At 51.6% G+C, this 24,385-nt stretch overlaps 7 protein-coding genes across 7 annotated transcripts; 4 read left to right on the forward strand and 3 right to left on the reverse strand.

Annotated features, from left to right (window-relative positions):
* Positions 1-467: 467 nt before the first annotated feature.
* Positions 468-1,662, reverse strand: TGME49_271220 (hypothetical protein). The gene is made up of 7 exons (XM_002365747.1): positions 1,468-1,662; positions 1,346-1,412; positions 1,263-1,287; positions 1,153-1,200; positions 1,041-1,095; positions 911-988; positions 468-853 (listed from the first exon to the last, which is right to left on the reverse strand). The coding sequence occupies exons 1-7, from the start codon at positions 1,604-1,606 to the stop codon at positions 654-656; spliced, it is 612 nt and encodes a 203-aa protein (XP_002365788.1). The 5' UTR covers positions 1,607-1,662; the 3' UTR covers positions 468-653.
* Positions 1,663-2,443: 781 nt separating this feature from the next.
* On the reverse strand, positions 2,444-4,589 carry TGME49_271210 (4-alpha-glucanotransferase; the record flags this gene model as incomplete). Its single annotated transcript, XM_002365746.1, has 3 exons — positions 2,444-2,721; positions 2,878-3,597; positions 3,728-4,589. 3 exons carry the CDS (start codon positions 4,587-4,589, stop codon positions 2,444-2,446), a joined length of 1,860 nt encoding a protein of 619 aa, XP_002365787.1.
* Positions 4,590-6,966: 2,377 nt separating this feature from the next.
* Positions 6,967-10,804, reverse strand: AP2VIII5 (AP2 domain transcription factor AP2VIII-5; the record flags this gene model as incomplete). The annotated part of the gene is made up of 3 exons (XM_002365745.1): positions 6,967-10,206; positions 10,402-10,473; positions 10,748-10,804. The coding sequence occupies 3 exons, from the start codon at positions 10,802-10,804 to the stop codon at positions 7,249-7,251; spliced, it is 3,087 nt and encodes a 1,028-aa protein (XP_002365786.1). The 3' UTR covers positions 6,967-7,248.
* A 4,457-nt stretch (positions 10,805-15,261) lies between these two features.
* Positions 15,262-17,628, forward strand: BIN3 (bicoid-interacting protein BIN3; the record flags this gene model as incomplete). Its single annotated transcript, XM_002365744.1, has 1 exon — positions 15,262-17,628. One exon carries the CDS (start codon positions 15,262-15,264, stop codon positions 17,626-17,628), a length of 2,367 nt encoding a protein of 788 aa, XP_002365785.1.
* Positions 17,629-19,806: 2,178 nt separating this feature from the next.
* Positions 19,807-20,759, forward strand: TGME49_271182 (hypothetical protein; the record flags this gene model as incomplete). The annotated part of the gene is made up of 3 exons (XM_018781610.1): positions 19,807-19,820; positions 20,032-20,585; positions 20,755-20,759. 3 exons carry the CDS (start codon positions 19,807-19,809, stop codon positions 20,757-20,759), a joined length of 573 nt encoding a protein of 190 aa, XP_018636646.1.
* Positions 20,760-21,043: 284 nt separating this feature from the next.
* On the forward strand, positions 21,044-21,442 carry TGME49_271178 (hypothetical protein; the record flags this gene model as incomplete). The annotated part of the gene is made up of 1 exon (XM_018781609.1): positions 21,044-21,442. The coding sequence occupies one exon, from the start codon at positions 21,044-21,046 to the stop codon at positions 21,440-21,442; it is 399 nt and encodes a 132-aa protein (XP_018636645.1).
* Positions 21,443-22,726: 1,284 nt separating this feature from the next.
* On the forward strand, positions 22,727-24,347 carry TGME49_271174 (hypothetical protein; the record flags this gene model as incomplete). Its single annotated transcript, XM_018781608.1, has 12 exons — positions 22,727-22,821; positions 22,875-22,924; positions 22,985-23,014; positions 23,076-23,079; positions 23,140-23,186; positions 23,247-23,257; positions 23,318-23,402; positions 23,466-23,527; positions 23,586-23,711; positions 23,770-23,794; positions 23,856-23,896; positions 23,951-24,347. 12 exons carry the CDS (start codon positions 22,727-22,729, stop codon positions 24,026-24,028), a joined length of 654 nt encoding a protein of 217 aa, XP_018636644.1. The 3' UTR covers positions 24,029-24,347.
* Between the last annotated feature and the right edge of the window lie 38 nt (positions 24,348-24,385).

A 24,385-nucleotide genomic window follows, 5' to 3' on the forward strand; every position in this document is an offset into this window, starting at 1 on the left:
CCTTGTCGAACGAAGTACGCGGCCGATGCAGTCCTCAAGAACACTTCCTAGTTGTCATGCAGTTGTTACGTTGCTAGAGAGCTCCCTAACCAGAGTGTTCAAAGAACGGCATCGTAAGATGGGATTAGATTGTCATTTGGTGGATCGCGCAGAGCAGTGTGCCGCGGAAAAGCAGACTCATCGTCCCAGCAGTAACCACAGCGGGAGTGAGAGTAGGAAGGAACGTGCGACTGCAGAACCGAGTCAAACGCCTGTGGTTATTGCAGCACGAATTCAGGACTGATATCATTGTTGAAGTTCAGGATTAGCTACAGCTCTGAATATCTGGTTTCTTCACTTGGCGGAAATTCATTCTCAATTGATTTTCACCGCTACGGGCGGTGTAGCTTTGTGTCAAAGGCACTCAGGTACTCAGACCAGTGGTAGCGGCACTAGCGAGCAGTGAGTTTTCCATTATCGGCCACTTCAGCACAACAACTTTAAATTATACAGCATGTACGAGCCAGAAATTTCCTTGGACTGAAAGTCTGCCAAACGCCATAAAACCGTTGTTCTGGCGTTCTCGCACAACTGTTATGCCTCGCAACCGGGGAAATCCCGGCTGGGAATTTCATATCCAAGAAGTGTGCAGTCGACAACATCCTCGACCTCTCTTAACCATCGTATGTCGCAGGAGGATAGAGATACTCGGCACTCGTATTTGGAAGAGGATGTCTCCTGATTCGGGGCGTCGGCGCGGCTCCACCGAGTGAGTCGAGCTCAGGAGTAACACCTCCAACTGTCGGGGTTGCAAAACTGGGTAGTAGCTGTGATAAAGGACCGCCGGCAGGTGGTTTCTGACCGGGCACGCTGCCTGGTAGAAAACATTATCTCACATGTAGCCGAGCAGATGTGACAAACCTGAGCCTACCGGAGCTCACGCGTGCGGCAGGATAGTAGCTTTTTGGCACAAGCACGGAAACCTTCCACACGGCTCCAGTAAAATCTCCTAACGAACTGGATGATACATAGCAAATGGATTCGCTACAGATCTGGATTACCCTCTAGCCTTTCAGCCTCAATTGGAGGCTTGAGTGTCATGTCGTCAGGAACAGGCTGCAAGCCGAAGAGGTCAGTCGCATCACGTCACAGCAAAGGAATGGAGTGGCATACGTCGGCAAGCTTAAAGAACCAGTCGTTGTTTGTGCCTCCAACAATGACCTGCATGGTTCGACAGATGTCCAGAATGTTGCCAGCTGTATTGTCAATGATGGTCGCCTTACCTTTAGAACACTGTTGCCTATGACACTATGTTGCCACGGGCCATGGAGATTGAAAGATCCAGAGTTTGAGACTGGAAACTTACTGGGCGTCAAAGTCATCGCCTGTCACATACAGTGGCAGGTGTGCAAATGTGACCGTGTACATGGTCGCTGGCCGACATGACACTTTATATCGACAGAAAAAAGTTGCAGTGTCGATGCTTACCCTTGTCGCGGTGCTCAATGTTGACTGTCGCCTCGTGAACGCTTTCCTCATGGGACACCGGAGGCGGTGCGGTCACGCAGGGACCTGCTTCAAGAAGCAGGCTGCCGAAGCAGCATAACAGAAATATAGATCGACTCATTTTCTTGTGGTGGTGGTGGGGGGCAGCATAACTATTCCTGTTCAATTGTAGGCGCCTTCAGGAACCGTCCGAATAACGGTACTGATTCCAGCGATGGGCATTCCGCGGTGTCTGTACACGGTCGTTTCCGCAGCAGGCAGCAACGCCCATCCGACGTTCGTTGTTTTATCCGTTACGACACAGCCGATACCATTTGGTCAGCCCGGTGAGCGTGCAGATGCGATCTAAAGTGTCGCTAACTGAAGTGAGCAATCTTATTCCGAAATATTTTAACGACTTCGCATGCTTTTGCGTGCAACAAAATCCTGAAGACGTTATTAGCATTGCTACTGTCTCCGGCTACCGGATAGTCAACGCTCTGCTGCACATCGACCCTCCGCCACTCTGACATTTACTTTTATCCACTGCGTGCCACCTTGGAGGTCCTCCGTTCAGTCGACACCAGTTACGAAAATAAAACGTGTTTCTTCACTGGGGCAAAATATGCTGCAGGTGCAGAAAGTTTGTGTAGCTCGAAACGTGCAGAGTATCTCAGTTCCGCGTGAGGGCCAAGCTTCTCGTGTGAGAGTCGAGTGCCTCCGCTAGGTACAAGGCCGCGCCCTTCGGAGCCAGACTCTGTCCGTCTGATGCATCGTTTTATAACACAGTGAGATAAACCACCTCAACACAAAAAGCATCATGCACGTCTCCAGGCGCCACACCGAGTTGTACGCAGGAGGACATTAGCATTCCATCTGGTTCGCGAGGCTGACAGAAGACTACTCTTCGATCTGTTATCATAACTGATGACTCAACATACCCTAGCTAAACGAATTGTGTGTCTGCCCCAGACAATTATCACTTGGGGAAAGAATCGTTGAGAGCTTTGACCCGTCCCGACGTCTCTAAGAGCTTCGCAAACCTGTCGAAGACGGGGGGATTGTAGAGCTCATCCAGACTGTCTAGCTGCCACGACCAGTTGGACGGTGAATCGCTTCCTGGTTGGTTGAAACGTGCTTCGCTGCCATATCCAATGACATCCTGCACCGGTATCACAACCAGGTGAGCCACCGTCTCCACTGCAAGCCTAACCAAGTGCCAGTGAGCGTCTTCCGCAGTGGGCTCCTTGTCCAGACCTGATGACATCACAGGCACTTAACGGAGTAATCAACTGGGTAAGCTTCGACGCAGTCCCTTTTCTGGTTATGCCCCCCCTCGCTTATGCGTGATATGTCATAAGTCGAAACTGTCTGAAGAATAACAAAGAGAAAGCATTGTGCGTCTCCTCCTACCTAGATAGTTTGTCAGATGAGTTTTTTGCTCAGGCGACGCTGTTTTCCACCAGCCCAGCACCGTGTCGTTGTCGTGGGTGCCCGTGTGTACACAGCAGTTGCGGGTTACGTTGTACGGCAGGTGCTCGCAGTTGGGACCCTTTTCGGTGTCGCCCCACGCGAACTGCATCACCCTCATGCTAAGTATGTTGTACTTGTCTCGGAGGATAACGATTTCCTCTGTGATGAAGCCTAAATCCTCCGCGACAATCATAGGCGCTGTGCCTCGGTATGTTAACCGGCGCTCATACGTATCGGCATCACCCTGACACTCAGGCGGAGGAGCTTGTTGTGCTTGGTGCCCAGCAAACCCCCACACATGACGGAGCCTTTTCATCAATGAACTGTGACCATGCTTATCCTTCGGTAACTGGGATGGCAAGGCTTTTTTCGGAAGCAGCCACCCCATGTGCTTGTATAACGCGTCAAACAACTTTTCACCTGGCCCTTCAACCCACTCTCCATCACTTGCTGTTTTGTATTTGACCGCATGAGCATAGGGCACCCGCCAGTATGCCACGAAACCTCTGAAGTGGTCTAGCCTCAAAGCGTCAACTTTTTCGAACGTTAGCCTGATACGCTTCGTCCACCAGCGGAACTGCGTTTTCTCGTGGGCCTTCCAATCATAAACAGGATGACCCCACAGTTGACCATCGGCGCAGAAAGGATCTGGAGGCACACCTGCAAACAAACAGAAGTAGAGCAACGTTTGATGAAGAGGCAGTTCCTCGATGTGGTCCTCGGGTCCTCGCACTTTGTGAGGCGTTTGTCCATCTGCCGCGTTGCCGCGGGCAGCACAATGACATCTTACCTGATACATATAGAGGTTCACTAGTTTCAGGATTCATCTGAAACATTTCAGGGTAACTCCATACATCGCTGCTGTGCAAGTTGACATAAAATGCGACATCTCCAAATATTTTGATTTCTCTCTCGTTGGCATACTGGCGCAAGTCCCTCCAGTGTCTGCAGACTTTATACTGCACAAATTTATGGAATTCAGGTGTCGTCTGAGGTACTGCCTTGTCATTGACAATGGCTGCTGTGTTTAATGATTCCATCAACGCCGCATCTTTTCGTAGATGACGATAGTTCTTGTACTCCTGGGGCCAGTCCAACCAGGTTGTGGCATCAGGAAACCTCGCTTGCAACGCCTCGAAGCAAGCGTATCCCTGGAGCCAGAAGTAATTTTTTGCGCAGAAATCATTATACTCATCGCATTCGTTTTTGTTTCTGAATCTCTCGTACGACAGTGCCAAAACGTCCTCCTTGAACTTCATTGATCGAACATAATCCACGTGTCTTGAACCTTTCAATTCAGCAGTTTGAGCCTGTGATGATCCACCCTGTCCGTCACTGCTCGAATCTTTCAGAAGACCTGCTACTTCCTCCTCAGAGATGAGGCCGTCTTCTACCAGAGCTTCCACAGACACGAACAGCGGGTTCATTGCAAAGGTACTGGTGGCCAAATACGGGCAGCCTGGCTGCTCCCCGACGTACCGGCACGGTCCCAAGGGCAACACTTGCCAGTAGTTTAACCGTGCAGCGACAAGATAGTCCACAAACTCGTACGCGCCTTTCCCGAAGTCCCCCGAGAGCCCATTTCGATTCGGAAGTGATGAAGGATGCATGATGAGACCGGCAAACCGGCCTTCATGAAGAATTTCCTCCATCGCAGAAACAGCAGCAATCAAGCCACTTAACTAATAGCTTTTATGGCTGGGAATCACTGAACGATAAACATGTTCGACTAGCCATCACAGCCTCAACAGAAATGGCCTCGCATGTGGTACCGTTTGTCAAAAGTTTGATCCACCACCCTCAAAATAATATCTGCCCTGGTCACCAGCAAGGAGCTGCCTCTTCACTGGCAAAAACGGTTGACTCTCGAGTGATTAGTTTCACGAAAAGTCTAGTTGGTGAGACCGATGTGTGAAAGTGATGTTGTCCAAGGAAGCGCCAGAGTGCATACATAACCAGCTACCCGGGGTGTGCCGAAGGCAGTAAACAATGTGGCACAAATACGCCCTGCCTACGAGATGGGTGAGGAGCTTGTCAGAGGCCGATTGCCTTTCAGCAGTGCACAGAACGGGCGTGTGATACTGCCTCGCCTGCTAACCCAGCGGGCCCCCCACCTTGAGGGCATCCCAAACCGTTGCTGAGCTGCCCACATGCAGAAACATGCTTGACAACAGCGATAGGAGAAACGATACTGGATACCGCTCTCTGCCAAAGGATGCTACTTAGGTGAGTTGGTAATGCATTAGCTACTGGTATTGCTTCTTTGCTTCGAGCCTGTCATAGTTTTACCGTGCGTGATGCTCACAGGATGTAGCAGCTTTGCGCAAGCTGCTGGCTCTAGCTAGCTAAGAAGTATTCTCGAGACTCCTTTAGGACTGGGTTCAGCAGACGCTCTACATTCAATTTTGAGATTGCTATGAACTCTCTGAAGAGACCTGGGAGGCATCCGGCCCCCTTTGCACCTGCGTCACTGGGCAAAGTAGCACCAACGCACACACACTCATTGTGCCGATTATCGTTTTCCTGTGATGTTTGTGCACCATCTGGTGGCTTAGTTGGACTCCACCGTTCCTTATCGGTGTCGTCTCTTCTCTCTGCGATAAAGAACCGATACCACTTGAGTTATTTCGAGCCACCAAGTCAGTAAACAGTAACATGCCATTGTGATTATGGAAGGCGTGACCCAGTCGGTATTTCCTGATCTTCAAAACTACTATAAACACATTGCCATTGAGCCGGCAGAGGCGTGGTCAAATGAATTGAGGGCAAATCCACGCCTTATCATACTGATGAACGCGCACATGGACGCACCAGGTCGCAGAACCACTATCGAGGCCGCAGTGGCTCCGCGGACACGACCGTATCGATGAAGTGGCAGAAGGGACCACTCGCCTGTGTCAGGTTGACATGATTTTGCGTTCTCCTCGTCTGAGAGACTATGGAACGGGTGAAAATGCACCTTAGACCAACTTCGTAACAGGAATGTGTTTTCGACGATACAGGCTCCCATGTTTGCCGCCCGTTCTCCACTTGTAGCTTCCTGCTTGCCTGCGGTCTTGTGCAGAGTGCGGCTGCGAGTGGATGTGGTAGAGTTGGAAGAGCATTTCTCAGTGTAAGCGGCAAGCTTTTAGACCCCACAGGAAGCATAGACAGCCGTCGTCACCATGGGCAAAAACACGTCCGGTGAGAAGTGATGCGCTATAACACCCCTTTGCGATCCATCTTGCTTCTGCCAGGTCACAGGTGCCACGCCTGGTTTCCCGATACGGACGCGCACACATTCAACTTGGGTGCGGATCTAAGCTCCCGGTGGGCCTCCACATCCTATGCCCTAGAGACTCTCGAACAATGCCCATACAGCTACATGTATCCCCTACGTGCCACCGAGCTTCTCGGAACCGCATCGCAGACCGGGTCACCAAACTAGCGCAGAATCTACGGTGCGACACAATGAGATTAACAAACACTTTCCATGTTGATCTTTCCTTGTGTTCCCCTTGCGAGAGCCAGTCTCGTTTTCGGGTAGCCGTGAATACCGCGTTATCATCGGGCGGTGTTGGAGGTAAGCTGACTCGAATTTTAGCGTAAATGGTATGTTTGAAAATTGACACAGTAGACATACGCTGTCGTCGTTGAAACGATTTGTACAACCTTGAAAATCAGCGCGTCAACTTGGTCAAACCCTGGCCAACGCCACCGCATTAGGAAGCGCACACGTACAAAGCATGCGCATCCTTGACGAAAAGTGACAAAAAAGTAACTGGCGGTGACAGAGTATCGACAGCTAAGCCCTACAGAGGTCCCCACCCAGTCACTCAGCTCTGGAACCCCTGAAATACAGTGCGATAGTAATGAATGTAGCGTTTCTGACCTCCAACGCCTGAGTTTCTACTTGCTAATACCAGCGAACGTGTCGAAGATCTTGCTTTGGGGAAGAAGCATCCGTAAAAGCGTTAGGAAAACCACCGCAACGCATGCGTCCATCCACCATTTGTACATCTTCACACTGAACAGCCCTCTCCTATCATCTATGCCGAACTGAAAAACCGACGATCGTGTGCAAATCCACGATGCACAGGTTTTGAAGAACGCCTGTCAAACCGATGGAATCGAACTCGCATATGAGCGAAACTTGAGGCTGTTCGGCGGCTTTCCACGTTTTCTTCACTGATGCAGAGTGGGCTGAATCTTTCTGCGTTTTCCAACTTCACTGAGGACGCGCGTGTCAAGTTCAGCTGAAACGGCACTTCCTGGTGATGCGGGAACAGTCGTCGCTAGGTCACAGAGCATCCGGTCTTGCTTCGCATCTGCTTATATCTCGCCCGCGGACTCAGGACGACCCTTTCGCTTCCGGGGATCTCTCCCTCCCCTGTCTCGGTCATCCAAGATGTCGCCTCGGGAATTCTTGGGCATTTGATGCAGCCGAAACGGCACCCTACTTTCACCCCCCCTTCCACTTAGACAACCCTGAGCCTCCAGCAGGGCCATGGCAGCCGTTTCTGGATCCTCTTGTTGGACATCATCCAAGCACGTTTCCCCCATTCTTGCACTCACAAGGTCTCCCAACAGGCCCGTATGGTTCCCGGTAGCTGGTACGACTCTGCGGAGACCTTCATGAGACTCCAGACCGTTTGGGCGGATTTGCTCATGCAGATGGCCTAGTGGCGGGTTTCGCGGGCTGCCGTGTCCACGGTTTCTCGTCACTACCCCAGAGGCGGCATTTTCTTCGTTGTCTCGCCCATTTGGTATCGAGTCCCCCAAGTCACACGGCGCTGCGTCACAGTCTGAAGCTATGCACAATGTGTCTGAGTTTTGGGGCCCGCGGAAAGGAGAAGGGTGGCCTGGGAGAGAAACTGGCGACATCAACTTCATTGCGGACGGATGATCCGAGGTATCTCCACTTGTTCTTGTCGAGCAATCAACCGCACCATCTTCTCGGTCGCTGTCCGCGAGGAGGGAATCTCTACCCAATGTCAAATTGTCTGGGAGGCTGTTCAGAGAGGTCGTTGTCGGTTCGCTGGCGACCGAGAGTGGCCCGGCTTCTTCAAGAGACACAGCGGGGCTGCCTCCGATCGGTGCCCGTCCGTTGACCTTCTTTCGTGTCAATTCGAGCGAGGAAACTCCCCAAAGCATCGCAAGATGGGAGGGAACGCCGTGGGCCTCTCGCTCCTGCACAGCTTCAAAGGGGCACGGCACACCACTCTCCGTCGGATTGCCACGGCAGTCGCTGACGCCTTTCTGCTCGGGTTTTCCCAGGCTAGACTGCTGGGGCAAGAGAGAAGCAAGTGATCGAATGTTGAAGAAGGTCTCTGAGTGTTCAGGGGCATGTGCTATGCTTCCCTCTCCCCCACACGGCTGGCTCACTGGGGCACCGAGTAACTCCTGTTGACGCTGAAGACTCGCCGCAAGAAGAAGATTGCGAAGCGTGTCGCTCATGTTGACTGCATCGATGTCTTCGTTCTGCGTCTGGCCTTGAAGATCACCTCTTGGCCCCTGTGGTAGCAGAGGGGACAGAAAGTTGCCCCCCCCCCTCTGAGGCAACTCCAGACCCGCGCCGTCTCCATCCTCGTCTGGCGATACACACTTTAGAATGCTGGAATTCCCGTCATCCGCTTCATGGAGACTCGCAGAACGCATCTCTTTGTGCGTCAACCGCGGCCGGCCGCACTCATTTGCACATGCTAGGGAACTCTCCTCGGAGTGATGCACTTCTGAGAGGTCCGCAGCGGAAACATGGGTGCTTCTCGAGGCAGTGGCAAGGCCGTTCTCCTCACAACTTCCCTGGTTGTCCAAACGCGGCGGTTCGCCGCTCTTGCGACACATCCTCTCCTGGGACGCCTGTTGTTTCTCCTGGAGCAGCTGAAACTGCTGGAGCAAGAGGAACTTCTGCAGTGCGTTCGGCTCGATTTGGCTCTGGTCCTTGGGCTGGAGAGCAGCGTTCTGCTCGGCTAACTGAAGAAGCGTGAGGGCGGTAGCAGCGGCAGTTGCAGGGCTCACGTTTCCTTCGGTGCCCCCATTCCCACTCACGGGGTGCACAGGCGGACTCTCCACCCATGGGGCTCCGCTTCCCTCTCCCTGAAGAGTTCCTGCGAAATGTGGAACTGTCCCAGACAACATCTGCAGATTGACCAAGTCTGCAGGCATCGCGCCCCCGCATGAAGGAACTGAAGGCCCACCCGCGGGTCCCTGCTGCCCCTGAAAACACGGAGCAGAAGGCCCTGAGACCCGCGCAGAGGCCTCCAAAGTCGCCTGCACAGCCCCCGGATAGGCCCATCCGGGGGCAGCTCGTTGATAGCCCGTCTGCGGCGAGGGCAAAAAAGGAAAAGGTGCGCCGGCGCCTTCAGAGAAAGCCGCGATCCCTGGGGAAGAAACACGAAGAGACGCAGGGGACAGGAGTTTCCGTAGTGTGTTCGACCCCGCAGAGGCCACCGTTTCTTCAGTGTCAGAAGTGTTCCAATCCTTTCCTGTGTGTTTCGAGACTCTGCCTTTCGCGCCACTCGACGGACGCGTCGCAGGCAACTTCGTGTCGGGGTCCTTCGCTGCCTCGTACGGCGACATGGACCCGCTCCTGCGGGAGGGTACGTTCGTGTTGGCGTCGTCGGACTCGACACGCGAATCAAGTTTACATAGGGAAGCCAGGATCGGGGACAGAAGCTGCGCGGCGACCGCGGCGGCGGAGTCACTGTGTAAAGTGTCCAGGCCAGCGGACCCAGGATGCTCGCTGCCGATGCCCAGTGGAGAGAGCGGTGCGCTTGCCGTGGAGGAAGACGTGCCACCCGAGTGTTGTCTGCGTCGCAGTTTTCTCTCTGGAGACTGTGCAGCATTGTTTGCGCGCTTCTGGCGGCTCTTGTGGGCAGTGGGCATCGACTTGTGCTCCTCTACCAAGCAGCACCTGAGGGCTTTATCCAACAGCTCTGATGTGGTCGGTGACTCCGTGTAGTTCTTTTCTTCACAATGGAACCTGTGCGACTGCGTGCAAGTGTGAAGTGAGTTACCCAGGGCCGCATCAGGCGGCTTCGTAGTCGCCGAGAACGCGGCGAGCGATGGAAAGAGCGCTGTAGCCCCGCCATCCAAGTCCATGGGACCCAGAAAACCGTCGACCCCTGGCACTCCTGGCGGCCGCACTGGCTTCACAATGGCGTTTGCAGAGGCATTCGTCAACTTGCTTCTCGAGTAAGGGGACGCAAACGAAGGAGGCAGTCTCCCTGTCTGCAACATGTAGGCCTTCGCCTGCTGGGCAGCGTCCCACGCGCCTGCGACGCCCCATTTCTGCAAAACAAGGACAAGAAGCGATACGAGAGATCACATGGCTTCTGGGACTCTGAGAGCATACTAACGGCGAATAGCGACACAGAAAAACGGTGAAGACGATTTTCTATGTACCCCGCCAAACCTGGTCGGCAGAACCATATTCGGGGCCGTTCTTCCCTGACCTGTATAGAGCACTCTGCAGCGGAACCTTACCGTCAGAGAAAACGACTTCTGGTGACGACCACAGTAAGGTCCCGACAGGATGCGGTAGACCAAACGAACCTCCTGCAACATGTTCACATGAAAAACACACACATGTCCAGCACGTTGGAGGCGCTCTCTCAGGTGAGATACGAAGAAAAAATCGATCTTTCTCAAGCGTACCCAAGACGGTGCTGCGACAGAGAGGGCGGGTTGCATGTGTTGGCACACAAAACCACAGATGTGTTCTGCATGTAAGTAGTATGCACGCCTTCGCAATAAACAAGCTCGCATAAGGCTAGAGTGCATTGTGGATCCTCTCAGCACCAGCCACCCAGGCATCAAAAACAAATCTTACCTTTTTATTACCCGGTTGGTAAATGTGGCCTGGTTGAACGTCGTGAACTTCATTCATCTTGACCACGGATTCTGGGTGTTAGTCGAGGCAACAGAGAAATCGTGGAAAACCGTACGGGCAGCCCGTCCGCGAAAATTCCGAACACATGCAAGTGACACAGCTGTCCGAGTGATGTATGCTTTGACACAGGACTGCTCTCTCAAGTTGTTCGACTGGCACTTCACTCCCTGCACTTCCACGCTTAGTAGACATTCGCGGCAGCAACTTGTTTTGTCTCACCACAGATACAGACAAATATACTTGAAGACGAACGCAGTCAAGACGAGCCGTTCTGAGAACCGACTCGATAAAGGCATTTGGCCCGGTGCTATGCGCTCAAGATTGCGACACAGTACGCAGCGGCTGCACCAGCTGTATTCACACGGTCCCTGTGATTCGACACAGCGTGATACGAAGAAGTCAAGCGCGTACAGCGCCAAACTCTCGACGAGTTTAGTGCGACAGAAAGACAACCTCTCTGATCGTCACGTGGCTGAACACCTTGATGTCTTTCAACATACACTCGACATATATATATATATATATATATGGCCACAAACCGCATTCAATTGCACACGTGACGAGATGGCACCCGAATGTTTACTTGGACACGCGGTACGAGGACCGGCGCTGCAACAATTTGAACGAAAGAACTTTTTGAATTGTCATGCCTCTCTGTCAGGAGGTCCTTCCCACACCCCCTCGCTGCCACGTAGAAATGGCAGGTTATCTGAAACGTGGCAAGCCTAGCGCTCGCCTTAAGAAGCCCAAAAAAAGAATTGCTTATAGGGAAAAAGGTGACGACACGAATCACACCAAGAAATTCCAATATTTATGGCGATTGACAAAATCAGAGCACGTGGAATAACATCAGAAATGTCTGCAAGCACCCTCACCACAAAGTGGAAGCTTCCGAAAAAATTAGGTGAGTGCAGTCCCAATACGAAGAAAATGCGCCTTAGCTCTTCACTCCACCAGAGCCAGAAAAATGAGCGCGTTTGCCAAGGTGCGGGGATGCTTATGAAACCAAAATTTGAATTCTTCGCTCAAAGAGACTCGTGAGCTAAAAAGTGACATCTCCAACACCGGCGCAGTGTGCAGTTTGTCTCGGCAGAGCTATCATGCTTCATGGCACTCTAGCAACCGCGCATTCGGTTGCGAAAGAAACCGACATCTGTGGTGTGCTTCATACCTCGAGTGCATGGAGACTCAGCATTAGCTGTATCACTCTCCCTACTCACCGATACGTACGCGTAGACTCGTTTCACAGGATAAACACCGACATACACTGACGAGTACACCGGAAGACAGAAGACCATTGAATTCCCGAGTCGCATTTGCACAAGGAATGTTCACACTGGAACAGTGCACGGTCACAGGCAGCTTTGGCCTCCACCGTGGTGTTTGTTTTAAAAGTCTTCTCCAGACACAATTTAAACGCACGTGACACTCCTGTGAAGCATCACCAGAGTCATGTCGGACAACACTGACAGTCGCCGTACGAATGGAATTGCAAAACGCGTGGACAGCGGATTGACTTTCCCATCCCGGCTGCAGACGAGGCTTTCTGTCGACCAGATACAATGAAGTAGCGCGGTTTGCGTCACCGCTATAGTACATCAACCTGAGGTACCGAAACTCTGGAATCTGCCCAACTTCCCTGACATCGATATCCGCAATACAGCGTCGCACTTCCGCCAAGTCTCCCTGCATCACAAGAGACCATGCTAAGACGATGAGAGGAATAGGAAGCTACCGTGGATCTAACAGCATAGCAACGGGAGTTGCGTGTGGCGGTGAGATCTTAACGGAGCCCTGGAAGACAGCCCGGCGATGTGGCACTGGTGACCGGGAGCAGTCGTTGCGCCGGAAAAAGCGACACACATGCACATATTCCTACGAAATGAATTCTCAACACAGATAGTCACACCTTTGTGTGTTGTTGGACGTTAAAGGATAACCATACCAAGTTCGCCACCGATACCTCTAGACACGGTGACAAGTTCGCGGAAGCCGAGCCAGAACAGCCGGTTCGTGCAAAGAAAAGGGGCGACCGAAGACTCCCTCCGATTGCCGAGAAGTTGCTGTTTGAAGCTCGATGCCTCAGATCCCCAAATGATCTCTAGAACATTTGTTTCTCCCGCGCAGGCTCATGCGCCAGTTGCACAAAAGGCAGAGCCTTTTCTCCCGAGAGTGTCAGAACGGGTGCTCTCGGCACAGACACGCGCCAGTAAGGTTCACACAGATGCGTGATTGGGCGGAGAAAACCCCTCAGACAGACACGTTCTTCAAGGCAAAACCCATGCATCTGGGGAAAATGGAGTAAGGAGAAGCTATATTTCTTCCTTTAGCCGTTTTCTATAGAAAAAGGGGGAGACAAACAAGTCTGGAGGGTGGCGCGTGGGTCGGTGAAGGTCACTGCCGGAGTGAAGGGTGGCTTCCTGGTGCCGTTTCACGTGCACATAAAAATCAAACCAGGGCAGGTCAGGATCCCTCCAGTACAGATGTGGAACAAAAATGGTAGGAGAGACGAACCTCGGTGATCTGAAAAAATGGGAAAGGATGTCCCTCGTGAAATTGAACTGGCGGTTGAAAAACGAGGGGCCCTGGGGCGAAACTTGTGCCGCACTTCCGCCCCCCACCTTCTCTGTCCCGCCCCCCCCCCTTTCTCTCCGAAAGGTTGCGCCTTAGGGGATAAGAAGGCACCTCTCTGGCCCACTCAGGTTCAGGACACACACCGCTCGCACCTTTCCTTGTTGCGGCCGTTGGACATCCCACCCGTCCGTAACTGGGCCTTGAAAATATGCACCAAACACACGAATTTGTTTTCAGCCTCAGCAAATCAATGCTTGCACTCAAACACGAATGTAGGATGAGTTTACATGTACGCTTTCACAGTTTTCTCTTCGAAATTTTGAAAACGACGTAGCGGTTTTCTCGCGCCCACAAATCAGCGGTCCACAAGACGCCGAGAAACCTTTCTCGTCGTGTGTGCGTGTCTGATCCCTGGTCGTCGAGGGTTTTCCTTGGTGGGTGGGACTCCAGACGATAAGGTGGGGCAAAGAAGCAGAGCAATTGGAAGGCAGTTATCACTCCTCCTGTTCTTTAGTTGATCTTCCGATAATCCAATAAAGACGGTTTTTTTCGGCTCACATTCTTGCAAACCACTAATGTGCCGATCCAACTCTAAAAAGCCATTTGTCTCCCAGCCGTATAGAGATGACTCTAGTCACGGAAAACAGACGCAAGCAGGTAGAGGTGCAGGTAGGGCAAGTAGCCGAAGAGATGTACGAAACAGCTATCGGCAGGTGTCACGATTAACCTGCAGACCGTGAGTTTCCCAGTTGCCGGGAAACCGAACAATGAAGAAGTGAACAAAAGGGTGAAAAACGGACTGAATGTGATGATAGAACAAATTTCTCCAGACGCTCAGACATGCTTTCTGTCGCAGTAGCGCCCTTGCAGGAATGCGCCGTTACCCGGACGTGGAAAATTGCGTCGTGTCATTGTAAGGAAGACAGACGCTGAACAGTATATGCCTCACAGGCACCCTCTGTCGGTTGTCCTGTTCTGACGAGTGTTTCGTGGGCAAAATTCACCATTGAGGCTGCGATTCCATTGCTGCGTTATGTTCGTGTGTTGGATGGGGCGGTTAAGTGTCAAACTCCCGTAAAGGCGCGGACAGTAACGGTTTCTGGCAACTTTTGTGTTCCACGCTCACGAAATACGGGCGTTGCCCTTCACTACTTCGTATCTGTGTTTTCCAACTCGCTTTCGGGTTTCTGCCGTTTTTCCAGTTGCCTTCCGCCATGCAAGAGGTTTTACCGAGTACGTGGCGGAGCGCTGCTGCATGTACGCAGGTCACTCTTTTGAGTTTCCCCGTGTGGAAAAACGTTGATTGATCGTCTGCCTGATTCTTACCAGTGAATTTCTATCGTTCCTATCTAATATTTTCCGCTTTTTCTCGCTGCGTATGATAAATCCAAACTCCTGATGCATGTTTGTGACCCTTTCTGCTGTGGGAGAATGCGTCAACTCTTGCGACACAGCCAAAAGTTGTCGAGAGCGGCAAATCAGGTCACATAGTGGCCTACGTTTGCGCTTTCGCCTTTGTTTCGAGAGAAGGGAAACTCGCTAACGAGTTCAAGCGGGAGAAACATGTGACACAGTTAACTATCTAGTCCAGTACTTTCTAATTTCTTCGAATAATACTGTTTGTTTCTTTGAAAGGTGATTCTTCGCCTGACGAGTGGTGTCGGCAATGCAAGCCACCAACGAAGGCTGCGGGTGACTTTGATGCTACGTTCTCTCTCCGATGGCATCAGAGTCACAGAACATTCGATCGAATGTACCTTTGCAATGTATTGTTTGATTGTTCGCTAGAGACGGCATTTCTGTTGCGGAATTTTGCTTGCATCTGATGGTGACATAATCCTGGAAGAGGCTAGTGAGCAGCCGATGAGCTACGGGAAACCATGTCAAGTGCCGGGACTTCCACAGGACTTCAGGGAAATCGTGAAGCGGAAGGCAGGGCGGTGAGCCCTGCCGAACACGCTCTGGATGGAATGGGTTTTCTAGGGAAAAGCTGGAGCTCAAACGAATATGGTAGCAGCTGCTCTAGCAGGCGTAAGCGAAGATGCCTTCATGGAAATTTTCCAGCTTACTATGCCGGGAGACGTGCATTTGTACGTTCACACAATTGTAGCCAGCAAAGCTCAGTATACATGGACAGGCCGGCAGATGGTTGCTGTAGACTTAGTGGCGGACCGGCTGCGGAGATTGATATGTGCTCTGCCCCCGTCGGGCCCTCCAACAGCTACGAAACTCATCTCTGCACCTCAGAGTTGGTACAAGGGCATGTTGGTATTCGCGATATTGATCCACGTTTGGATGCAGTTCTGTCGTCTCTGGGTGGTATTTTCTTTGAAGGTAAGGATGTCCTGGACATAGGGTGTAATGCGGGGTGCCTTTGCTTAGCCACTGCGGGGTTGCTGCACGCGAGGAGTGTCACGGGTGTGGATATCGATGAGGACTTAGTTGCACTGGCGAACTCCGCGCTTGAAGAACTACGTACATTGGCTCTGCGCCGCCATACAGTTCTGTCATCGTTGACATGTCAAAAAACTGTAAAGTCCAGTGTTGACCACGAAAGTCCCGAAACTTCCGGGAGTTGTGTTTCAGCTTCGTCGCCGTATCCAGGCAGCGAAACGAAGCGCACTGACCTGGACACGGGAAACTGCATCATTTCAGGGTCTCCAGCGAAGGCCACTAGGAATCTGGTGATGACCTCAGCGGTTGGGGAGCGTCTGCCTACAATTCCAGATCTTGACAGGGGGTGTAAGGACGATAAGGGGCTCTCCGGTGCTCCATATGGTATTAGCGAACATCCAGAAAACCCTGAGAACAATTCTTTGAAACAATCAGGAGGGGTATCAAAGCGAAGTCCGGGATCGCATTTTTCACAGGTGTTCGGGCGTCTACTGTGGAACGCCCTGGTGACAGAGGCAACTACTGGAGAGGTGAGAGAGCCTGGTTTGGAAAGCACAAGACTATCTAAAACCGAGAGGCGAACGAAAGAGGTATGTGATGGCCACGTTCCCTCGAATGTACAGAGTGGCTTCACGGGTATGGCCACGAGTACTGGCATTTCGACCCGTGCCACCGATTCTACTGAACGAGAGGCAGCTTTCCCATTCAATGTCTCTTTTCACTCAACTGATATCGTCGGTGGCCTGGCCTCACAGACCTCCTCTGCGATAGTACAGAACGAAAGGGAGCATCCGTCGCCTCTTGGCTCTGAGGAGTGTTACTGCGAACTTCTAGGGACTGTCAGTCGCGCAGTCGGGTCACTGCCGAAGGGGGCATTGCTGAGTCCTGGATCCTTTGATATAGTAATATGCTTTTCAGTTACGAAGTGGATTCATCTTCATCATGGAGACTGTGGCATTCTGCTGCTTTTCTCGCGGCTTCACGCTCTGTTGAAGCCCGACGGAATCCTTCTTCTCGAGCCTCAGGACTGGGCTTCGTATCGTCGCGCAAGACGGCTATCTTCCGACTTCAAGCAGCAGCTGCACCATATTCGTTTGCCTCCGAAGACGTTTACTTCCATTCTTACCGCAAACAGTGGCAGCAGAAAATCGCAGTGCTCGTCTTGTGTGATCTGTGACGCGTGGTCCAACGATGCCAAGACAGCGGCTTCAACGGAGTTGTCTGCGGTGACAGACAAGCAATGTGAACAATATGAGCCGAAGTCTGAGACAGCAGAGAACGGTTGCCAGTGTGCCTGTCGCATCGTATCTTCTCTGATTCCACCGTGTGATGGATCATCGCAAGGTTTGTCGGCTAAAAAACCTGTCCAGCCGTTTGCTCTCATGTGTTCATTAAACCCGTGGACCAATGACGTCCGAATCAGCAAACACCAGCAAAGTGGTGCTTACGGGGGGACGATGTGGGATGAGTCGCGAGCTGCCGCGGACGGAAGAGCGGCGCCCCGTCCCCATCAGTTGTCAGTGGATGAAGTATGCAAACATGGTAATGTTACTGCCAGAAAGAGCGACGAGGGGTATTTGGATGGTGTCTTCGATGATGATCAACGGTGTTCACAGGCGCCTGCTAATCACGTTTTCCAGAAAGGTTCAGAGGTCGTGAAATCTGCTGAACCCAAAATATCAGACGCGAAAGCTGTACGCGAACCCAAGGGTAGACTTTCAGATAGGCGTATCCTTGTGTTACGGAAGAGCAGCAGTTGTTTCTCCGTGTGCTGCTGCACCTTGAAAATGTTGACCAGCCGTGCTGTGGGACGTTGCGGACCCAAACCAATCAATTCACAAAGCCAATCTTGACTGTGCCGTCGTTCCCGAGGACGAAAACAGTTTAAGGGTTATGGTAATACCGGTTTGGACGCGGTGATTGTTTCTTGAAAAATCGTAGCTATACATTTTTCAATATGAGCGCATCAAAGCCTGTTTGTTTCCCAGCATTCGTGATAAACGTGAGCTGATACGGAAACAGTCCTAATGTTGCCATGTAGCGGGTCGAGTTTGCTTTTCCTCGAGACGTCGCCTCTGCTCGGCTGCCTGCTAACCCAATCTTTGCTGCTACTTCGCCCTCCCAGCGACCTTGTCAAATCTTTGCGCGTAGTTAGCTCACTGAGTACTGAGAGAGGGGCGCTACGATTGGAGAACGTTCAGTGTATATGTGAGTCTATTCCGGGCGCGCCTGGTACTTTATCGGTGTGCTCACATCTAGTAGTCTCATAATTTTTGTATCTGTGTTGCAGAAAGCGCTGGAGTTCGTGGGTGTTTTTTCGTGGCTTCTTCTCTGCAAACAGCAGGCAACGCCTTTGTGGCGTTTGCCTGACAAGGCAGTCATGAGCCTACATGGCTGCCGACCAGGAAGCTCGCCGCACGCAAGGATGCGGTGACACGGACATAGGTTTCGACCACCACAGTTTACAGCGTGCCAGCGAACGGGTTCACTAAACAACACTTCACTTGCTGGAAGCTGCGGAGTCATTAGGATAAAGATAGGCTGACGGGCCCACAAGCAGGCTGCAATACAGACAAGCCTGTGGCGCGTCTGTCTGGGAACCTCAGTCAGAGCCAAACCCGAGAAAAAAAGCGACAGCGCAGTGCCGGACTCTGTTCACAGAGTTACACTCAATGAATTTCTGCGAAAACGCGAATGCCCAGGTGGCTCCACTGTTGCTCAGATCAAAGGAGTCCAGGAAAGACGCAACAAAATCAGAAGTCGCGCTAGTTCTTCATCAAATGAATTCCGCCCCCCCTCCCTACAAAAACTGTACTGGTACAAATAAGCTACCATATGCTCCGCGACTCACTGTCGTTAACAGTCTTAAAGCCATAGCCAGACAGCTTACTATGCCAACATAGAACATGTAGATTTTCACGTGAAACGAGTTCATGACATGGGTGTCTAAATTTAAGTCTCTATTTTGCGCTGGCCTCTCTTCCTCTCGCCCTAGGACAGGAGGTGTTCAGGCTGTTCCTCTCTTTTTAGATCCCGCACTACTACCGTAGCCCCAAAACAACCACGCGCAGTTCCGCGTGACTCCAGGCCACTGAAACTAAGATGTTCGTCGGATTACAAGGTATAGCTTCACTCTCGGGGGCTCACATTTCGGCAAATGTCACTTTTCTGACCTCAGGTACCCAACCTTTTATATTTCTCCTCTTATAATAGTAGTTCCGGTTCTCTGTTTGATGACCAGATGCAGATTGGACCATGAAACCCACATGATGTATCGAGCCATGTACATGTTCGATGTGGTCGCGTGAACAGTGCGCCCTTTGACCAGGCACCACGTACATTTTTCTCATGAATGACGACAGTGTGAGGGAAATACCATGAGAAGACAGGACAGCTTGGGGTTCTAGCAGACACACTGACTGATAAACGTCGTCACAAAACAATGAGGGGATTCATAGGGGAACACATGAACATACGAAAACTGCAGAATCTTGGCACCTAACTACGGTGCAGACGGAGGGTTGAATGTGAACTAGGAGTCATTCCTTGCAGCCGTCGGCGCCCCTCTCGTGCAGATCTATTTTTATATGGGCTACCATTCTGTGTGTTCGTTTTCACCGGGGGTCCTAGTCAAGAGACGACAATGCCCATGATTTCGGTGTTTTTTACTTAGGTTGTTTTGCTCAAATGTTCGATTCCATCCCAAACACAACAAATAATAGAAGATTCCAGAATCGAACGACGGTTTTATTATGTTCCGTACTGGCCTAGAATTTGCAAGTATACCAAATGCAGGCGGAGGTCTTGGTGCTCGTTCCCTACTTGCGTGCTGCCGTTCGTTGCATGCATGCGTAGCCCAACCGCGTGCGTCGGCACCTGAAAGACGACTGTCAGACTGCCCAACAAAACTCCCGAAAGACCATAATTCCAGAGGTTTTAACTTTTAAGGAACTGAGGCTACTACGTCAGTGTACACGCATCTCGTCAATGGGGATTTTCATGCGACAGCCTCTGCGCACTGACTGGGATGCATGCTCATTGTGCGGTACAGCACGGTTATCCATTCCATTTTCTCTGCGTGCCAGCCTTTCTGACTGTCCAGAAAAACATCGGGGATTCCAGCTGCGTTTTTGAATCACTGGGGTGCTGCACACACCGCATGGATGGGCGCCTTGGCGGCGTTTTAACGATTAACCGTCGCACCGTTTGTGTCCACTGAGATTTCCTACCTGAGGCACGATCATACAGACGTTCAGATTCTCTCCTAGCTTTAGAGACACGAGGAGTAAGTGGACTTGTAGCCTTGAATCTGGACTAATATGGAGAGAAGCCGGTCAGACAGGGACAGAGATCGGTCTCGCCCCAGGGACCGCGACCCGCGACGATCACGAGATCGGGGACGCTCACGGGATCGAGAACGCTCACGAGATCGGGGACGCTCACGGGATCGAGAACGCTCACGAGATCGGGGACGCTCACGGGATCGAGAACGCTCACGAGATCGCGGACGGTCACAAGATCGAAGGCGGTCATGCGGAAGAGGACGATCAGGAGAGAGGCCAGTATCACGGGAAAGGGAATGCTCGAGAGGCAGAGAACGGAAGAAAATCCGAGACAGATCCAGGGACCGCGCACAGTCAACGCATGCTTCCAGACCCGACAGGGAGAGGTCACGCGACAGAGGCAGGTCGAGCGACAGAGATAGGTCGCGTGACAGATCTAGATCTCGCGGCAGAGACAGACCTCGTGACAGAGGGCGGTCACGTGACAGAGACCATGCAAGAGAACGAAGTCATCCGGATCGACAAAAGTGAGTTCGACTTTTTTAGAATGAGTCGTGTAAGTTTACTAGAGGCTGTGTGAACGATTCGCGACAATGACGATTCGCGCCACTCTACTTCAGTCGTTTATCGCTTCTGATGCTCGTGATTCATTTCCGTGTGATCGTGGCTGTGGATTCGTGTCGCTCATGTGCACAGCCTAAGCAAGACCAGGTATGGATACAAATCAAGTCGCCGGAGCCGCTCGCCGCGCCCAAGAAGTTCCAATTCTCCGACTCCAGAACTGGCATCTCGCAATGCAGAAGGGCGTTCTGGTCGATATCGGCGAAGTCACAGTCGACCGTCCGACCCGCCAGAAAGAGCTTGGAATGGCCCCAGCAGTGCAAAGGACAAGAAAAGCGGACCAAGCCAAAAGAACATTGATAAGTTCATTGAAGATGAGGTTGCACGGGGGGTGGAAGCAGAGGTTCAAAGACGTGTCGAACAGATGATAAACTCGCCGGAGTTCCAAAAGGAGATTGATGCGCGACTTGCACAGGAGCGCGAAAGGCGAGAGAGGACAATGAAAAGCGACATCGAACGAGAGAAATCTCGTATACTTGAAGACTTCAGAAGGAAAGAGGAAGAGGAAAAACGGTCAAAACAAAAGCTGGAAGATATCTTGGCAGAAAACGAACGGAAAGTCCGACTGGAGCAGCAGCGTCAAGCGGAGGAACAGGCGAAGGCAGACGAACTTCGCCTCATGGAGCTACAAAAACTGCAGGTTGCTAGGGAAGAAGAGAGACGAAAAAAGGCGTTGGAGGAGAAGGAGGAACCAGGATCCTCAAACCAGCCACTTCCCCGGCAGAGGCTAGCCTTCAAGATGAAAACATCTTCTCTATTCTAAGAGTATCTTTGCGATACGGCGCCTCTAGGCCTAAAACAGAGCTACCTGGAATTTGTAGCAGTGTCCCAATCGCTGCGACAGAGCGAAAGTTTTTGTTCATATGAAACATTTTGTGATTCATGTGCTGCTGCGTTTTGTCGTTTCGCTGTGTTGCTCAGCGCGTGCAATCGATACCTTGTAGTATTGCAAGATGAATTTCTCCACACCGTTCTCGACACCTAATTTACTGCTGTGCTGATGTTTTCTGAACAACCACTTCTAAATATCTGTGTGAAACATGACGAACTATGGTCGCAATGCCGAGTCCACATCGACACGGGGGTGATTTTGAGGTTACGGTTTTGCCGGACCGGGGATGTTAACTTGTGTAGATGCTGTAGGCCCGAGGAGCGCCATGACCCGCGGTTGTGTTCTGCAGTTTGAGAGCGATCGGGGCTCTACCACACAAACGACACAAGCATTTTTTGTTTCGGTTCCTAACAGTGACAACTTCCCAGCACGCAGAGGCAGCAATGCCTTTTAGGATTAAGGGAAATTCAATAGGAAATAAAACAGGAAGCCGTGGAGGCCACGCGCCGACACCGTTCAACCTCGTTACTTGTAGGCACCAACGCCTTCAAGAGCCCCGATTTTTGCCTTGAGCACTCACAATCATGCTTGAGGTGTGAGAGTATCAATGACACTGGCACCTTCTTTTGGAGTCACACTTGAAGCATGTGGCACCTAGATGCTCGTGCTTAAGTGGGGCTGTATATACACCTCCGTGATGTCTTCACTGGCGCCGCCTGGACAATTGGGGCACGACCTCCTTCCTTAGCTTCTGTGCGTCCTCACCATCTGCGCTGCTCATTTCAGTTACTCGACTCGATAAAATGGACGGACGCTTTGTTTTACTACTCGTTGGTGTTGTGGCATTCGACCTGGCGCTAGCGCGGCGGGACGATGCCGGGGGCGTCCGGGTAGCGCAGTTCCATGGGGTGCTGCAACCGTTAGAACCCTATGCTGAAATTGTAACAACCAGCAGCACTCCAGCTCTCGCATTTTTGCCCCCCGCGATTCATGTATCACCGGAGGCAATTTCAGGTTTGGGCCTACAGTACACCAACGCTGCGTATATTTACGTGTTACTGGGCATGGCTATCCCATTTAGCCTGCTTTATCTTTGGTTTGCGGTACGGATAAACTCGAAACGCACACTGGGGTACGCTTACACATCTTACTGCAGTTTGCTGGGAATGCGAAACAGGTATCCAGCAGTCTTTGTGCAGTCTCAGCAACGTGCTCATGGATCTGCAGTTGCAAGCTGCTTTTGCCGCGGTTACGGCTGCAATATTCGTATTCTATTTATCAATTGGCCTTTTAATAAACCTGCGTTCTACGTAAGTGGCTACTGATCAACTGCACATTTCATAGCAAAAGTCGATTTTTACAGGCCAGAGATCGGAATTTCTGTCGCCCTTCCTCTTTTCGGCGCTGCACTCGGTAAATGGGAAAGCGTGAAAGTTCTGTGTTGTCCCTCAGACGCTTGCGCCACTTCTTCAGTTCTGGGTCTTCTTTTCCCGGAGTACTTTGGTGAGTGAACTCCTGAAGAAGCTCCTCATTCATGTATAACACCGGTGGCACATGCTTTCAGGATGGTGAGGCTCTGCAACAGTTGAATGCCACGTGTCACTGGCACACACAGTTTCCTTCAATAGGACTAACACCATTTTGGCAGCGGATGTCTTTCTCGTTGCGCTCGTCTGTAAGAGCAGTCATGCACTGTACAACCCCCCCACGCACAGTAAACACCTACGTCCCCTAGATAACCTGACGGTACTTTTACCTGTCGGAGCCTTCCTGGCGTTCTCCATACCGTGACGTACACCCGTACAGGTTCCTATGTTCTCTGGAAGTTGCGGGATTCTCTCTTGGGTACCCGGGTTCACCGCCTCACCTCCAGAAGGCCAGCTGATTTTTTGTGAGTCGGACTTGTTGCCGAGACTGATTCGGGTGTATCGGACGGGGAGCATTCTGCTTTCAGACATTACCACCATTCTCTTTGTGGCTTGTCTTTTGTACTTGATTCAGATATATACGGGCCAAGTAGGCGTGGCAACAAATGCCCAAACGTCATTTGTAAAGAAACACTGTGCAACATCAGGAGCACAAATGCCCACCCGTTGTTAACCGAAACCTGCTGTCTTCGTTCATCTCGGGCTTCATAGTGACAGCGTCAGCAGCGTACACCAGCGCTATCAGCGGACTGGTGGCACCGACGCCCTTGGAGGTGAGGCAATTACAGGTTCGCGTGCCGCTTGGCTAGAAAAACTCATCTGTGCTTTCAGCCCATCAGCTTCTTCGACATGCCCAGTAAACACCATTTCTTACTAATGAATATTCGAGGTTCTGTCAAGGAAAACCTCACTGACAGGCCACTTTTCGTACACCAAGGCACCAAATTACGTGTTTTTGGTGAGCTGCCACGAGCGTTATAGCATATCAGTAAAATACACTCTTTCCATTTAGGCCCTGTGGACAGCTCTGACGCTGGGAGGGTATGCAGTGCAGCAAGCGCGGGACAAGCAAAAGAGTTTGCTCGAATAGACTAGTCAGGACGATACATTTGCTGTAACTCAACCAGGTACCCGCGTCTCACAGAAGGCCGCCAGCAATCTGTCTGTGTTAACCTTTCTCTCTCCGCCATGTTTGTGCTTGCACGGTCGATAGCGCTGAACTGTAGCTTGCCGTTATTTCATGCCACACCGAAGTTACTGCCTGCTCTCGCTGTAACGTAACAGTCGTTTTCTAATGCGGCTGCAGCCACTCGTGGATCAACTGGAGTGTCTTTCAACACACAACGACACCTTGGAGAACCATTCGCTCCAAACGTTTAAGACAATAATGAGAAGCTACGAAATACAAATTGTCACGTGTCGGACACCACGTAACGGTTGTAACTCT

This window comes from Toxoplasma gondii, chromosome VIII (genome assembly GCF_000006565.2).
Source record: "Toxoplasma gondii ME49 chromosome VIII, whole genome shotgun sequence".
In the NCBI taxonomy this organism is placed as follows: domain Eukaryota; phylum Apicomplexa; class Conoidasida; order Eucoccidiorida; family Sarcocystidae; genus Toxoplasma; species Toxoplasma gondii.

What these genes read in the sequence shown, in the direction of transcription:
- TGME49_271220 (XM_002365747.1), bottom strand. Translation starts at nt 1,606, where the DNA reads ATGAGTCGATCTATATTTCTGTTATGCTGCTTCGGCAGCCTGCTTCTT. An exon ending in CATTGAGCACCGCGACAAGG is followed by an intron (nt 1,413 to 1,467) that starts GTAAGCATCGAC and finishes CATGTCGGCCAG; the next exon opens with CGACCATGTACACGGTCACA. An exon ending in TGCCGCACGCGTGAGCTCCG is followed by an intron (nt 854 to 910) that starts GTAGGCTCAGGT and finishes GTTTTCTACCAG; the next exon opens with GCAGCGTGCCCGGTCAGAAA.